At 41.1% G+C, this 16,284-nt stretch overlaps 1 protein-coding gene across 1 annotated transcript in view; it reads left to right on the top strand.

Annotated features, from left to right (window-relative positions):
- LOC136872358 (uncharacterized) overlaps window positions 1-15,985 on the top strand; it is a 45,253-nt gene extending 29,268 nt beyond the window's left edge. The window contains exons 2-3 of the mRNA XM_067146169.2: window positions 6,781-6,989; window positions 15,636-15,985. Coding sequence (XP_067002270.2) covers window positions 6,781-6,989; window positions 15,636-15,905 — 479 coding nt within the window. The 3' untranslated portion in view covers window positions 15,906-15,985. The remainder of the gene's footprint in view (window positions 1-6,780; window positions 6,990-15,635) is intronic.
- Window positions 15,986-16,284: the final 299 nt, after the last annotated feature.

Raw genomic sequence — 16,284 nt, 5'->3', positions numbered from 1 at the left:
TATCATTTTACACTCATATCTTGACTACCACAAACCTTCACCATTTACTACGTTAACACTGTATACTTTAAATTGGATACAACAAATTTCTATCCTAGACCCAAGAATTTAATATATTTACACTATTTAATCTTCGTCCACCTACCGCACAATGGACCTGGACACGTACGACGAGGTGTCAACTATTACGCCCGTCGCGATACGCCCGATTTATACGGCATTCTTGACGTGTTCATAACATCGGTTCGGTATAGCTAAGTACAGGCTACTACTTCCTTAAAGTACTTGTTCGTCACACAGTCTGTTATGCACGTACTTATGGTGATATAATTTATACTACTCTCTTGCAGGGTAATTACTTTACGTCACTGATATTCACAAATGACAGACACTGTCCTACGTTACCATTTTCTAATTCCTGTTGCTTGAGCGCGATCACATTTTACCAACACTGGCGGATGCTCGCGCCATTAAATGACTGTACGTCCGTAGACTTCTAAGTTACCGGCGACCAACAGTTCAGCTCCCGATATTCAATTCACGTGTGCTGGCAACCGTCAATTCAGCTCCAACGATTCAAGACAAGTGTGCTGGCGAGGATCCCTTGCCCCGTATATATGGATGAAGCCTTTTTCCCGCGGATTCGTTGACGTCATACTCCTTAGGGAGGGGGTGGATTTTTAATATCGGTACTTGCACTCCGAATTGGAAGTTAAAATTTACATCAAATTAATCCACTCCGCTAGCATATCTACTGGATAAAATATGAACTCCCGGTGATCATAGATTTAGGAGATATGGGTGGATTTCGCTCCTCACATTTCGCGCCTTTGTAAGCGTCCCTGACAACGTGGTCTTCGTTCCGCCAATGAGATTCAAGCTGTCCGGTTTCCAAGAAATCCAGCCTTCAATTTATTTAATTTGCCAATAAGTATTGATTATTTTTCCATGCGTGACCTCTAATAAATTCATTACATCCATCCGCGTACTCATATTAATTTATTACTGATTACTTTTGTGGTTACGAAAATATCTCATCCATCATTCCTTAAGATGGTATCACTGAGTCTCCCATCAAATTTTTACTATTGGCCGGCAAGCGGTCACGTGATTTAAATCTCCACCTGCTCGAACTTAGGCTAGCGAACGTACACTCAGCCGCTGTACTTTTCCATGAGGTCATGGAATTTACGTCCTACCAAAAATATCCCAAGGTCTTACTCATGTGGTGAGTTTTCTTTGTATGACTCTCCCCCTTCCTCTTTCTGACCAAGACTTATTTGTGGACTCTGTATTTCCTTGTACGCCAACTAATGATATTCCCTGCTGTGAAGTAGCTAAAAGTTGTCGGGTTGAGCTAATCCGTCAGGCTCCAGTCTGTCGTCCTTCCTTCGCTCTGATTTCGACATTACCTAAACGGAATATTTTCAAATACACTCCTCTGTATTTCAATAAATGTACCATATTATTTTACCGATCAAATCATGACTGACTATGGGCCTAAGTCACTCGGGTTCAATATATGAACGGAACTCTCGAACTCCATGGAGACAAAGCAACTCCTTCTGCGAGCCGTATATTCATTGCCAAAGTCGATTAATTGTTGTCCTTTTATTTTCGAGAAAGATCGGAGGCCGATGACCTACGTATTAGGCCTTTTTAATAATCAGCAATTATAATTTTAGGAATAGATGGTTCAATCCTGGAAGAGATCAGTGACGTTTTAGTTTGTTTAAATGCTGTAACTGAATATTGTTGCCACGTATCGTGTCTGGTGGCTATGATCATTAATGCGTGGTTAGACGATTCAAGTTTCGGTGATCGAAAAATCTTTCACCATCTTCCACTAGGTCTCCTGTGAATTATCTTACACTGCATGATCTGATCCGTTATCCAATTTCGCCAGTGTTTTAACGTCACATAGCACATCGATACTCTCTGCGTCTCGGGAGAAGTCGCAGCAGCTTCTAGGTACGGCGCGAATGAGAGGCTACACTCTAAGCTGCAAACATTAGTCGAGATAAACAGTGTGATATCTCTGAAAGAGAAGCGTGTTCATTATGCTGTACTTACAGTGAATATGTAACTAAAGCACAGTATCACAGCAGCACCTTAGTTAACAAGAATCACCACGCACGGAAACGATGTTTACGGTCAGGCATTGAGACTTGAGATTGGCGCATGCGCAGCAGCACCTTAGTTAACGAGAATCACCACGCACGGAAACGATGTTTACGGTCAGGCATTGAGACTTGAGATTGGCGCATGCGCAGCAGCACCTTAGTTAACAAGAATCACCACGCACGGAAACGATGTTTACGGTCAGGCATTGAGACTTGAGATTGGCGCATGCGCAGCAGCACCTTAGTTAACGAGAATCACCACGCACGGAAACGATGTTTACGGTCAGGCATTGAGACTTGAGATTGGCGCATGCGCAGCAGCACCTTAGTTAACGAGAATCACCACGCACGGAAACGATGTTTACGGTCAGGCATTGAGACTTGAGATTGGCGCATGCGCAGCAGCACCTTAGTTAACAAGAATCACCACGCACGGAAACGATGTTTACGGTCAGGCATTGAGACTTGAGATTGGCGCATGCGCAGCAGCACCTTAGTTAACAAGAATCACCACGCACGGAAACGATGTTTACGGTCAGGCATTGAGACTTGAGATTGGCGCATGCACACGACTTCTCGTTAGACGAACATTGTAGTTTTCGACGGCGCTAGGATGGGAATATAGCGATCTTGGCCTTAATGAAGGTACAGCCCCATCACTTGACTGCTGTGGGGAAAAGAAATCACGGAAAGTCATTTTCAGGGTTGCCGACGACATGATTCGAAACCACCACCTGCCGAATCCAACTCATACCTGTATAACTACCTCGCTTGGTCCATTGTCCTACTGTGAAGACTGTCCTCCTCCATTTTACTCTGTGACATCATCATCGAAGCCAGGACATAAGCATTACTTTATCCGTCGGCTTCGTTCCTAAAGTCGCCTTAATACCAACATATTTTGAATATTTCCTGCAATTTGCAGCTTTGGCTATCACGGGCAGGAAACCGACCGATCCAAGGTTAGTTCCTTCTACAAATTCACCTCTTACAGAACTGTAACTGCGAGTTCTCTGCATTCATTACCTTTGGTATAAACAAACCCCATGGCACTACAGCCCTTGAAGGGCCTTGGCCTACCAAGCGACCGCTGCTCAGCCCGAAGACCTGCAGATTACGTGGTCTGCACGACGAATCCTCTCAGCCGTTATTCTTGGCTTTCTAGACCGGGGCCGCTATCTCACCGTCAGATAGCTCCTCAATTCTAATCACGTAGGCTGAGTGGACCTCGAATCAGCCCTCAGGTCCAGGTACAAATCCCTGACCTAGCCGGGAATCGAACCCGGGGCCTCCGGGTAAGAGGCAGGAGCGCTACCCCTACACCACGGGGCCGGCTTACCTTTGGTATATCTTCATTCAATTCCACGTTCACCGAGCAAGTGGCCGTGCAGCTGTGAGTTTTCATTCGGCAGATAGTGGGTTCGAACCCAAATGTCCGCAGCCCTCAATATGGTTTTCCGTGCTTTCTCATTTTCACACCAGGGAAATGCTGGGCCTGTACCTTAATTAAGGCCACGGCCGCTTCCTTCCCACTCATAGTCCTTTCCTCTCCCATCGTCGCCATAAGACCTATCTGTGCCACACTTTCCAGTGCCGACTCACTTAATTGTAACATAAAAACTCTCCAGTCTGTTGAACACACACGTTAAATATAAATATTATACTACAACATACCTGTAAAAAACACGTTGGCTCGATTGCAGAAAGGATGACATTTAAGCCTTACACAACGTCGACATAAACAATGTCTAAGTCCATCACGATCTTCCATTGTATACTATAAACAATGTTCAACCGGTGTTTAGTTAGAGGTCGATCAAAGCTTCATTAACGGTACGAATATGAAAACAGAAGTATCTACCATGCAAATCGCTGCTTGTCGCAACCAGTGAAATTCATCGGTGCGTGCGCCAAACGTTAGTCAGCTGTCGTCTTCCTACTCATTACTCAAATATGGCTAAGCATGATCATGACCACAAATAAGAATATAGCTTTCGGTGGAAATTAAATTTCAAAATATTATCGACACTAAAGCGACTCGCCACCGTTCGGTGAAGTGTAGCTTTGATTATAGTGTTGTTACAGTGAGTGTAATCTAAATAACTTCTGCGAAGGAGAGATATAATACTATAGTAGTTGTAACCGAATGAGTTGTACGGGGCATAGAGATGTAGCTTGCATTCTAGAGATAATAAGAAACGCACCAACGGCAACCTAGATGGTTGTTTTATGTATTTTCCCCATTATTACATCACGAAAATACTCCGGCTGTTATGGGCACAGCTTTTCCTTCCCAGTCCTTAATTACCCTAACTCATAACCGCCGACAACTTACCTGAATTAGCGCGACGATTATTCCCCCCAAAAAGCCCACATACACGTAACCTACTTTTCAATATTACTATTATGTGTGCTTACTTGGCAGTAAATGTAACGACTCGTTGGCTGAACAGTCAGCGTACTGGCCTTCGGTTCAGAGGGTCCCGGGTTCGATTCCCGGCCGGGTCGGGGATTTTAACCTTAATTGGTTAATTCCAATGGCACGGGGGCTGGGTGAATGTGTTGTCTTCATCATCATTTCATCCTCATCACGACGCGCAGTTCACCTACGGGTGTCAAATAGAAAGACCTGCACCTGGCGAGCCGAACCCTTCCTGGGATATCCCAGCACTAAAAGCCATACGACATTTCATTTCATTTCAGTAAATGTAACAAATGAATCTCTCCCAGTTGATGTATGTGATAGCCCTCTGATAATCGGGACAAGTTATTGTGATACGGATATAGTCTAAGTGTCCTGTTATTGCAGGGAAATTATCCCAAATATGATAAAATATATCAACTGAAAACAAGTGTAGTCAAGTTGACAGTTACCGAACTGTCCCTTGTGTCATATGTTTAATGGTACATAACCTCTGATTCTGATTCACTCCTAAATTTGAGGTTAAACAGTGTTTTCGGCAGTGTTTAAATATGGCGTTTTGAACATCGGTTCTAAGTGATAAACAATGTCCTGGCAATGCAGCAGCCATAGTTAGATGTTGTTTAACCGTAAACATTGTCTGACCCTGTAATAATTAAGAGGGGAGTTCCTCAAGGCAGTATTATCGGACCTTTATGTTTTCTTATATATATAAATGGTATGAGTAAAGGAGTGGAATCAGAGGTAAGGATTTTTGCGGATGATGTTATTCTCTATAGAGTGATAAATAAGTTACAAGATTGTGAGCAAAAGCAACGTGACCTCGAAAATGTTGTGAGATGGACAGCAGGCAATGGTATGTTGATAAACGGGGTTAAAAGTCAGGTTGTGAGTTTCACAAAGAGGAAAAGTCCTCTCAGTTTTAATTACTGCGTTGATGGGGGTGAAAGTACCTTTTGGGGATCATTGCAAGTATCTAGGTGTTAATATAAGCAAAGATCTTCATTGGGGTAATCATATAAATGGGATTGTAAATAAAGGGTACAGATTTCTGCACATGGTTATGAGTGTGTTTAGGGGTTGTAGTAAGGATGTAAAGGAGAGGGCATATAAGTATCTGGTAAGACCCCAACTAGAGTATGGTTCCAGTGTATGGGACCCTCACCAGGATTACCTGATTCAAGAACTGGAAAAAGTTCAAAGAAAAACAGCTCGATTTGTTCTGGGTGATTTCCGACAAAAGAGTAGCGTTACAAAAATGTTGCAAAGTTTCGGCTGGGTAGAATTGAGAGAAAGAAGGAGAGCTGCTCGACTAAGTGATGTGTTCCGAGCTGTCAGCGAAGAGATGGCGTGGAATGACATTAGTAGACGAATAAGTTTGAGTGGCGTTTATAAAAGTAGGAAAGATTACAATATGAAGATAAAGTTGGAATTCAAGAGGACAAACTGGGGCAAATATTCATTTATAGGAAGGGGAGTTAGGGATTGGAATAACTTACCAAGGGAGATGTTCAATAAATTTCCAATTTCCTTGAAATAATTTAGGAAAAGGCTAGGAAAGCAACAGATAGGGAATCTGCCACCTGGGCGACTGCCCTAAATGCAGATCAGTATTGATTGATTGATTGATTGATTGATTGATTGATTGATTGATTGATTGATTGATTGATCGATTGATTGATTGATTGATTGATTGATTGATTGATTGATTGATTGATTGATTGATTGATTGATTGATTGATTGATTGATTGATTGATTGATTGATTGATTGATTGATTGATTGATTGATTGATTGATTGATTGATTGATTGATTGATTGATTTATTGATTGATTGATTGATTGATTGATTGATTGATTGATTGATTGATTGATTGATTGATTGATTGATTGATTGTCTAAATACCGTTTCTGCAATGGGTCCATTATTAAACAAGGGATGAATAGTGTGTGTGTATTTATCCCTTGTTTATTAATGTGCTTTTTACAGGTATGTTGTAGTATAATATTCAACCTGTGTGTTCAACAGACTAAAAAGCGTACATTTTGAATATTGAATGTCCTATGCTACCAGCTTGGGAGTTTAGGTATACTTAGTACTCGAAACGATACACATGTCAATGAAAAAATACACACGCACACAGTTGCAAACAATCATTGATAGCATTCATAAACTCTGCTAATGTTATTGCGATGCTATTGAAGCTGTTTCTCTAATGTATTTTTCTTCTTTTAGCATACCCAACGTATCCAACGGCAGTAATATATTTCCGCGACCCTGCTGATCACGACGGAACCTACAAATGCTGCAAAGGCCCCATAACAGAGCACATCACTTTCAACAACAGATATCAGCTTGATTTACTGATGGTACCTTCAAGATTGAAGAACTCCACTGCTGATGAAGAAAGTTACAGTGAGAAAATAAACCTCTATCTCGCTCAGGTATTAATGATTTCAGTGTTTGGCAAGTAATTCCTTTCACATCGTTGTTGTAAAGATATTATTAGTATTTCTGATATCTTTCTTTCTTAATCTCTTTACACTCCAGAGTTGGTTTTTCCCTCGGACTCAACGAGGAATCGCAACTCTACTGCCTCGAGGGCAGTGTCCTGGAGCGTGAGATTTTGGGTCGGGGATCCAACTGGGAAGGATGACTAGTACCTCGCCCAGGTTGGTATTCTGAACAGGGGCGTTGTTGGGGGATGGTAAGGTTGGAATGGTGAGACAAGGAACAGGGAACGAAGCAGCCCGTCATTTGCTTGGAAGAGAAGTGGGTAACCACGGAAAACCACTTCGAGGATGGCAGCGACGGGAATCGAACCCCGGCCTCTATGGGTGATAGCTAATCACACTAACCACTACACCGCAGTGGCGGACATTATTATTATTTATTCATCATCATCATATTCTAAATGCTAAGTCTTGTAGCAGCAGCCATAGATGTCTATCTTGAGTCAGCCTTTTCAACTGAGGGTGGGTCTTGCAGTTCATTCTCAGAAGACACTCTGGGTCGTCCTTTTCCTCCTTTTCCAGCCGTTCTTTCTTCATTGATGTTACAAAGGAATTCCGCCGCAGAATGTACCAATATTTTTTTTTTTTTCCGTTTTCAATTTCACTTATCAGACTCCATTCTTCTCCTATCTCTCTAAGGACTTCTACATTGCTCTCCATTTCAGTCCAACTTATCCTCTGCATTCTTCTCCAGGTCCATATTTCAATTGACTCTAGTCTTCTCTTTTGCTGCTCTGCTAATGTCCAGCTTTCGCAGTCATACAGAAGCACGCTCCAAACAAAGATGTTTGTAAACGCCTTCCCAGTTTGAATATCCATATGTTTTCTGGCCAGCAGATGCTTTTTATCTTGGAATGCTATCCTTTTCGTGGCTTCTGATAAGCTCTGATTATCACGCATGATTAAGGTTCCTAGGTAGCAAAACTGTTTCACTTGTTAATTTTTATCGGGCCCAACTTTGAAGTGTGTTATAGGTGTTTTCTTTTCATTACATATTGTCATGGTTTTTGTTTTCCTTGTATTAATTTTGAGGTACCGAGCTCGATAGCTGCAGTCGCTTAAGTGCGGCCAGTATCCAGTATTCGGGAGATAATAGGTTCGAACCCCACTATCGGCAGCCCTGAAGATGATTTTCCGTGGTTTTCAATTTTCACACCAGGCGAATGCTGGGGCTGTACCTTAATTAAGGCCACGGTCGCTTCCTTCCCACTCCTAGCCCTTTCCTGTCCCATCGTCGCCATAAGACCTATCTGTGTCGGTGAGACGTAAAGCAACTAGCAAAAAAAAAAAAAAAATTGAGGTTCCCTTTGCCGTTAAGTTTCTGCTAATATGTTGATCATTCTCTGCATACATTTGTCTGTGGCAATATCATCAGCAAATCTTATAGAGAGTTCTTGTTTTGATGTGGATGTTGATTCCCATAGGGAACCTAAAATATTTGTGCTGAATGAATAAATTTATAATACCAATATAATAAACATATCTTATTAGAATAGGAGCTAATCAGATTTAAAAAAGAATTCATCTGATGAATTCCAAACTCAATATCAATAGCTTTACAGTAATAATATATTTGTAGAACATCTGTATATAAATGATACTTACAGTTACTGAACTGAGAAGATATATCATTGATATATAGAGTAAACAGAAGAGGTCCAATCACATATCCCTGTGGGACACCTGTTTGCATTGTCTTCCAGTATGTGGTGATGCCGTTTATGACAACAAGTTGTCGCCGATTGATGAGGTATGAAGCAAAGAGCTGAATAGCAGAGGGACTCAGATTAAATATTTATAGTTTCGGTAATAATATATCAATATTTACTGTGTCAAACGCACTACTGAAGTCAAGTAAAATAAGTATAGTCACTTTCCGCTCATCTATAGCTCGTCTAACGTCGTCTGTAATTCTTAGTAGTGCCGTTCCTGTGCTATGTCCTCTCTTGAAACCAGATTGGAAGGGGTCACGCAGAGCATATTTTTCCAGATATTGTTCAAGTTGGCTATAGATCAATTTTCCTAGAGCTTTAGACAGTTCTGAAAGAATGCATACAGGACGAAAGTCAGATGCTACATTAGCTGGCGACCTTTTTGGAACTGGAGCAACTTGTGCATCCTTCCACTTTGTCGGAAAAAAACTACGGGAGAGGCTTGCATTAAATAAGTCAGCAATAACCGGCAGTATAATATCCATAATCTTAGTAATAGAGAAAATAGGGATTTCATCAGCCCCCGTTGCATGAGATTTAATTGAAATCAGTCCTCGTCTCACTTCAGGCTTTGAAACATTTCGAAATTCGAAACATGGGCGATCAGATGATTGTTGTCGTATTATAGACTTGGTGGTGGCCTGCATTATATCGTGTTCAGGAGTAAAAGTGTTACCTCTACTACAGTGGTAACACCAAAACAAGGCACAAACACAGTTAAAAGGGGAAGGTAAGAGTAAACTACACAAAGTAAGAAATCACTACACACTCAGAAAAACAGTAGCTGGCATTAAGCGGATCTCCAACAAAACATGCACGTAAATATCAGTAGGGCCAACTAGTGAACAACAAACCGGGAAGATGAAAAGGGCTGGGAACCTACCAAAGGCATGGACATGGCTTATATAGCGGATTCCGAAAATAAACCGCCGTGATCCTTGGTTTTAAAAATATTATTTACAAAATAATTTTACAAATACATTTCAAATACAATTCCAAGTTACGAGCTATAAGTTCAGTGATATACATAGCCTTTTCGTAGCAGTGTAAATTCAAACTTTAAAACAACTATACATCTATTTACCAATGCACTTGGGCGATGCAATATACAGTGAAGTGGAACAGTTTCTCCAAAATCTAGCGTACCTAAAGTGATACAGAACTACCAGAGGCAAACCCCAAGGGAAATAATAATAAGCTACAATCTACATATTTTAGTGAAACAAGAAATGGGAATGCCTCGGAAACAAACAGGTAAGGCCAGCTGAAAAACTAAGGCGTCATAAGTAACTAATTTGGTGAATCTAGGCGAGGTTAGGGCAGACTCCTGTATGAAAAGCAAATCGGAACATTACGGAAATTTTAGCAGGAACGGAATTCAAGAGTGCTTACCCGAGGAGAGTGCCATCCCGGAAACTGGGAGGCTGCTCGCAGACAGATAGACCAAGACCGACAGAATTCAGGATACAGAATCAATTCGAACACTGCCTCGCTCACTATATATAGGATATTCCGCCCTTGGAGGCAGCCAATCAGCGTGCACGAGTTCCCTATCGCCACCTAGACTCACCAATCACAACCTTACTTTCGATCGCGAACTTTGACTAACATTCTAGAATACGCCTGATCGCGAATGTCGTATTTCCAGAACAGTCAGAAATATTTTCTAGAACACATTACTAACAAAGTAACACACCCTGTACAAAAGTTATGTCACGTTCTGGATCTTTCCAGGAACTATAGAACAGAATTCTACTATTTACAAATGCACGTCACCAATCTTACACAGTATAGGTTAGGTCATTACGTTATCTTATGCTCTACAAATAACAGTACAGGTTAGGTCATAATAAATAAAACATTATATAGTACTTCGCCAATAAAGTCTTAAAAAAATACAAAAAGCATTTGTTGAAAAGTGTCTATTAATCTCGTCAAGTGGTATTTATGGTTTAGCATGGTTCACAGGAGGCCCTCCAATACCTAATGAGCGAAGTTGTCGCCAAGTACTACCAGCGTTTATATTATTGGATAGACGCCGAAAGTAATCGAATTTCTTATTGCGGATCATTTATTTAATTCGATGTTGCAGTACACGGTATTGTTCAAATGTTAGCTGATAAATTTCGTTTGTAACGTCTATATAACGAATCACGCTGAGCCATCAGAGATCTAAATTCTGTTGTCAGCCTCGGACAGGGCGGGCGTGTTACTTTCACACAGCGCTTAGGAGCATGCTTATTGTAAAGTCCATGAATATGAGAATTAATATTTTCCAGTTTTTCATCTATATCATTCATTGGTATTATGCTACCCCAAGGACATTTGCATGCATCTTCTTTTAGGTGATGAAAATCTATATTTTTAAATCTCTAAAAGTCACGTATTTCGACCTATATTTAGGAACTCTTAGTGAATACGCTAAGTATATAAGGTCATGAGTTGATATTTCAGGAACAGTATTTGACCGTGTTTAAGAACCTTGTGTGGATTATTGGTATCATGAGATCAATGAGTGTATCAGAAGAAACGGTGGAAGTATGAGCGTGGTTAGTTGGTTCCGAGGGCAATATTGTCATGTCACAAGAGAGAAAAATATTTCGAAAACGTATTGTTTCATTAGTCCGAGTTAGCAAATTTGTATTAAAGTCGCCTAGTATAATCACGTGTTCATAAGATGGTAAAAGTCTCATTAAATTGTCCTCTAACTCACCAATACATACAACCCCAATGAGTACTTTAACAGTGTCTATAATAATTTCAGCAAACATAATTTCAGGAACAGGATTTGTAGTAGTGGTAGACATTTTTACCACTGTACTCCTGAAATTAAGCTTACAAAACAACGCAACACCATCTCCACACTGCTCATCTTATCAAATCGATGAATACGATACACTTGTATTTCAACCATACTGGAAGGAATTGAACTACATAGCCAACTCTCACTTCCAGCAATTATATGAAATAAAGTGTTTTCAAAAATGGCTTTCAGTTCATCATGGTGAGCTACAATAGATTGACTGTTAATATGAGCACACAACAAAGCGCGTGGAAATGCTTTCACTTTCGTTTCTAAAATACTACGAACAGACAGATCTGGAGAGAGAATCTGGGAAGAGAGAGAGGTAAGAGGAGTAAAACTAGAAATCGGTGCCAAGGAGAAAGGATGGGTGGTGTCTGTTGTCAAGTCTATGCTTGCAATAGAAGTGATTGACATTGTTATACTTAAATCCTCAGGCAGAAGTTGAGAATAAACAGATAGCGGCTAACCACGACCATGCCATAAAATATAACTTCCAGCTGATTCACACAAACACACACACTTACTAAACATAACTAACCTAAAACATAGAATAGGCCTACTATACCATAGCAATAACAAGAACACAATCATAATTATTTCTTAGTGCTAATTTCGCCTAACCGTCCAATCACAGAATTTAATTCTGCAGGAGTGTTTAAGTGCATCTTCTTTCCATCGGCTGCGAGGACGATAACCGTGTCATATTGCGTATAGGTGTTACGCATTCCAAATATATCACGTGCCTTGCGGAACATCTCCTTCCTTGTAGCTGTCAGATATTCAGTTATAAGAAGTTTAGTGCCTTTTAGTAGCCGCTTAGCGCGCCATACTCTATCTCATTGATGATATCTAAGAAATGTTATGATAATTGGTCTGTTTCCTGATGTCACCACATCAGCAGTCGATCTCTGTTGTCGCCCTAATCTGTGACATCGATCAATGCAGTCAATATTCAGGTCAATCTGCAGTTTATCTCTGATGGTATCCAAGGCCTTGCTGTACACATCTTCACCAGCAGTCTCATTAACACTATGCACCAGGGGACAATTGCGTCTGCTGTATTGGGCCGCTTCATCTGACAATGCTTCTTGTATTTCAAGACGTTGTTCAATTTCACTTATATTTCTCTTCAAATCGGTTATTTCCGCTGAAATAGATTCTCGAAAGTCACGGAAGTCACGTTCAAACACACGTAGCAACTGTTTGGGATTAGTGGCATTGTTAGTAGTAGCAGTTAGAGCTTCCTCCAGGCGCCCTTGGAATTGAGACATACGTCTTTCAAATTCGCTAATCTTCTCATTCACAGCTTTGTGGTTCATGTTTGGTGCACTAAAAATGAAATATATATTTATAAATCTAGCGGATCCCACTCACGGTAAATACGTATTGCGTATGTATGATACATTTTGATACTCGGTAGGCGAATTACGGAGCACTTTCAAGGACGTTCAACAACAGGCGTTATTTCAATGGTACTGTACCTTAATTAAGGCCAAGCCCGCTTTCTTCCTACTCCTAGCCTTTTTCTAATAAATTATCGCCATAAGACCTATCTGTGTCAGTGCGACGTAAAAGCGAATTATTGTAAGCTGTAAAGGCGGCCCACCAGATTCAGCGAGAAGGCTAGCAAAGGTGCTCGTACGGAATACACATGTTGCCAACCTAACTCTACTTTTGCGGATGCTATTAAGTTGTCCTTAACTTACTGCTTACTGAAAGGAGAACACCCCGCCACACCCGTTTGTGTACTTGCGGCGGTCATCTCACCGCAGTACACATTCTTACGCAGTGCACGGACCTGGCCGATCTGCGCCGTAATTTGAAACTTCCGCAAACCATCTCCCTCATTCTACGAGAAGACGAGCAATCAGTAGACCACTTATGAGGAATAGTGTTTTCTTTTCCAGAAAGTTAAGATTATAATTTTCTTTTAATATCCCTTTCACTACGAATTGAATTCCTATTTTTTTATTATATAAAATAGGTCTACGTTTTGAGCTTTTAAGCTGATGAAAATTAATTAAATCCCTTTAAAGGCAATGCCTTGTTTAATTTTAGAGTATTTTGTTGTATTTTAAAATCATTTTATGCTAAATAAGGCTTTGCGAATTACAGTAGATGCACTGATTATTTTTCATTCATAATCATTTTCCTCATTATTTACCTCATTCAAATGCTTGCCAGTGGATAAATTTTAATCTATTATTTCATTTCGTTGCGTCTCATAGCATCACGGACTCAAGAACAGGATGTTAGGCCCCTTTGAACAACCTTCATCATCATCATCTATTGTGTCCTTTCAGTACGCAATGTGTGGGGCATTGAATTACACCAACCTATCCCTCGCCTGTTCTAAGTTGCGTAAATGGCAAGGCACATGAATGTGGCTTGGTTCTTCAGAAGTGGAATCCTTTGGGTGAGAGGGTAAAAGTATATTAAGTGATAATCCATTATTGTTATAAATCGCAACTATAAGCGGCGTTCGTATATCGGTTTCTATTCGAGGGATTTACCGTGTCAAATTTCAAGTGCGTCTTACAGGGCGAAAGGCCCCCTATGTGTGCAACTCGCCATAATTCCTGGACAGTAACCACATGTCGTCAGGTGGGAACACCATATACCAGGCAGTAGCATCAGCCTGACTGTACATATTGCTTCTTTTATCACATTCCGTGAAGCAAGGCAAGATGTTACTCTGTCTCCCATTCTTATGTCAGTCCTTTGATGTATTCTATGACATTAATTTCATTTCGTGTCTTGAGATGTTCATGATCGTGACGATTACCGCCTTATATCACCAAGTGTAATCATATGATGGGCATTTAAGTTCAGCCGTATACACTACTGTGCAAATCTTAAGGACCAAAGTAACTTTCGAATGTTGTGTCACTGCCAAGTAACACAAATGAAACTTGAACTGCGCATACAGCTACAGTATGGTACGGTAGGCAAATGAAGGGGATATGCGATGGGACGAACAGAAATTAAAAATGTATGCAGAGACAATAAATTACACATAAGTCACCGCGACTAATCATTGTCCCCTGTACATCGCAAAAGAAGGGATATGGTTCTTGAAAGGGTCTGTGATCACCACGGACAGCGATGCGTACTCTGAAATGTGTTCCCATGCTGGCCACAAGATTGGTAAGGAATTCTTTTGGCAGGGCGTTCTTTCTTCCACCAGCGCGGTTGACAATTGCTGGATGGTCATTGGTGCATGTGGACGTGCTGCAGCATGTCCCACACGTGATCGATGGGATGTAAGTGGGGTGATAGGCAGGCCAGTCCATTCGCCGAACATCATCTCATACACCTGCGCTGTTCGATGTGGTCAGACATAAAAATTAAGTCAGGGACGAATGCATCCCTGAAAAGACGCAGATTGGGAAGGAGTACACTGAAACAATAACGTTGACCGGTGAGTGTACACCGATCAAAGATTTGTAGGTCGGTACGCCCATCCAACATTATGCCTCCCCGCACCAAAACACTTGAACAACCAAAATGATCATCGCCGACAATGTTCCCGAGTTCTCGCCTCTCGCAGATGAGGGTACGACTAGAAACACTACTCAGACTGAATCTGCTCTCATCTGAGAAGAGCACGCGACCCCACGCCTCGTCGGTAGAGACCTGATGTCTTCATAAATCGGCAACAGGGAGATGGCTATTTTTACCGAATCGTAATAATCGGTATCCCCAGTGCATTTGACAATATCAGACAGGTACAAGTACAGTAGGACCTACGCAAATAGTACCATATTTTCTCATACACCCATTTTATTTTTGTCAGTGATGTTAGGATGTAGTTTTAAACATTGATTTTTATGTACGATCCAGTGGATTGTAGAATCTGAAATCCAGTAGAATATTCATTCCCAGTGGAAGGTATAAGTTAGCTCCAACACTCCAAATTTTTCTTGTAAACCACTACGATAACAAGACTATTCCGGAACAGGTGAGGGAAAACTGTTGACGATTCAGCCATGTGAGTTCTCAACACAGACAAATAATGTACAGTCTAGACTAAATGTAACTGTTTTTCTATGCTTTCAGGACTATGGAGAGAACTACCATCGCATCGCGGAGGGTTCATGGGACTGGGCCATAAGACCAGGACAGGACGCGCTTATACCTCTCCATGTTCTTGGGGACGAGTTCACGCGTCCCATTGTCGAGCCCGGGAAAGATTACTTCGTTGAAGTGGAATATCTGGTTCCCGGCATATACCCCACTTACTTCAAGAGAGATTGGAGCATTGGGCCTTTCAGTAATAACTCAGCTCAATTTGGCTTCGTCATTGGTGCCAAATACTCGGCTCCATAAATGTAAACAAATAAATGGATCCTCGCATTACAGAAGATACGCAGACAGCAGAAGCAATATTCTGCATTCAGTTGTGAAGATTTCAGCAGTTAATTAAATGTACTAACCATTATCAATTCACCGAAATATGCATTAAAATTTATGTGAAGTGGAAACATTCAATTCTTCTCCTTTCGGACTACCCTATGCAGATTTTAGGCGAAATTTGAATGTGACTAATAGTGTAATGTGTGTATCATTCCAGTTTTACACTTTTGCCTGTCTTTGTTTGTCAACGTCATTCCACTCCGCCTCCCAAGTGAAAACTTGGAACATACCACGTAGTCGAGCAGCTCGTTCCCTTACTCTCAAGTCTTCCCTGTCCCAAGTTTGTAATCTT

Source organism: Anabrus simplex, chromosome 4 (assembly GCF_040414725.1).
Source record: "Anabrus simplex isolate iqAnaSimp1 chromosome 4, ASM4041472v1, whole genome shotgun sequence".
In the NCBI taxonomy this organism is placed as follows: domain Eukaryota; kingdom Metazoa; phylum Arthropoda; class Insecta; order Orthoptera; family Tettigoniidae; genus Anabrus; species Anabrus simplex.
Note: the sequence above shows the minus strand (reverse complement) of the source record. Positions and strands in the feature narration are given on the sequence as shown.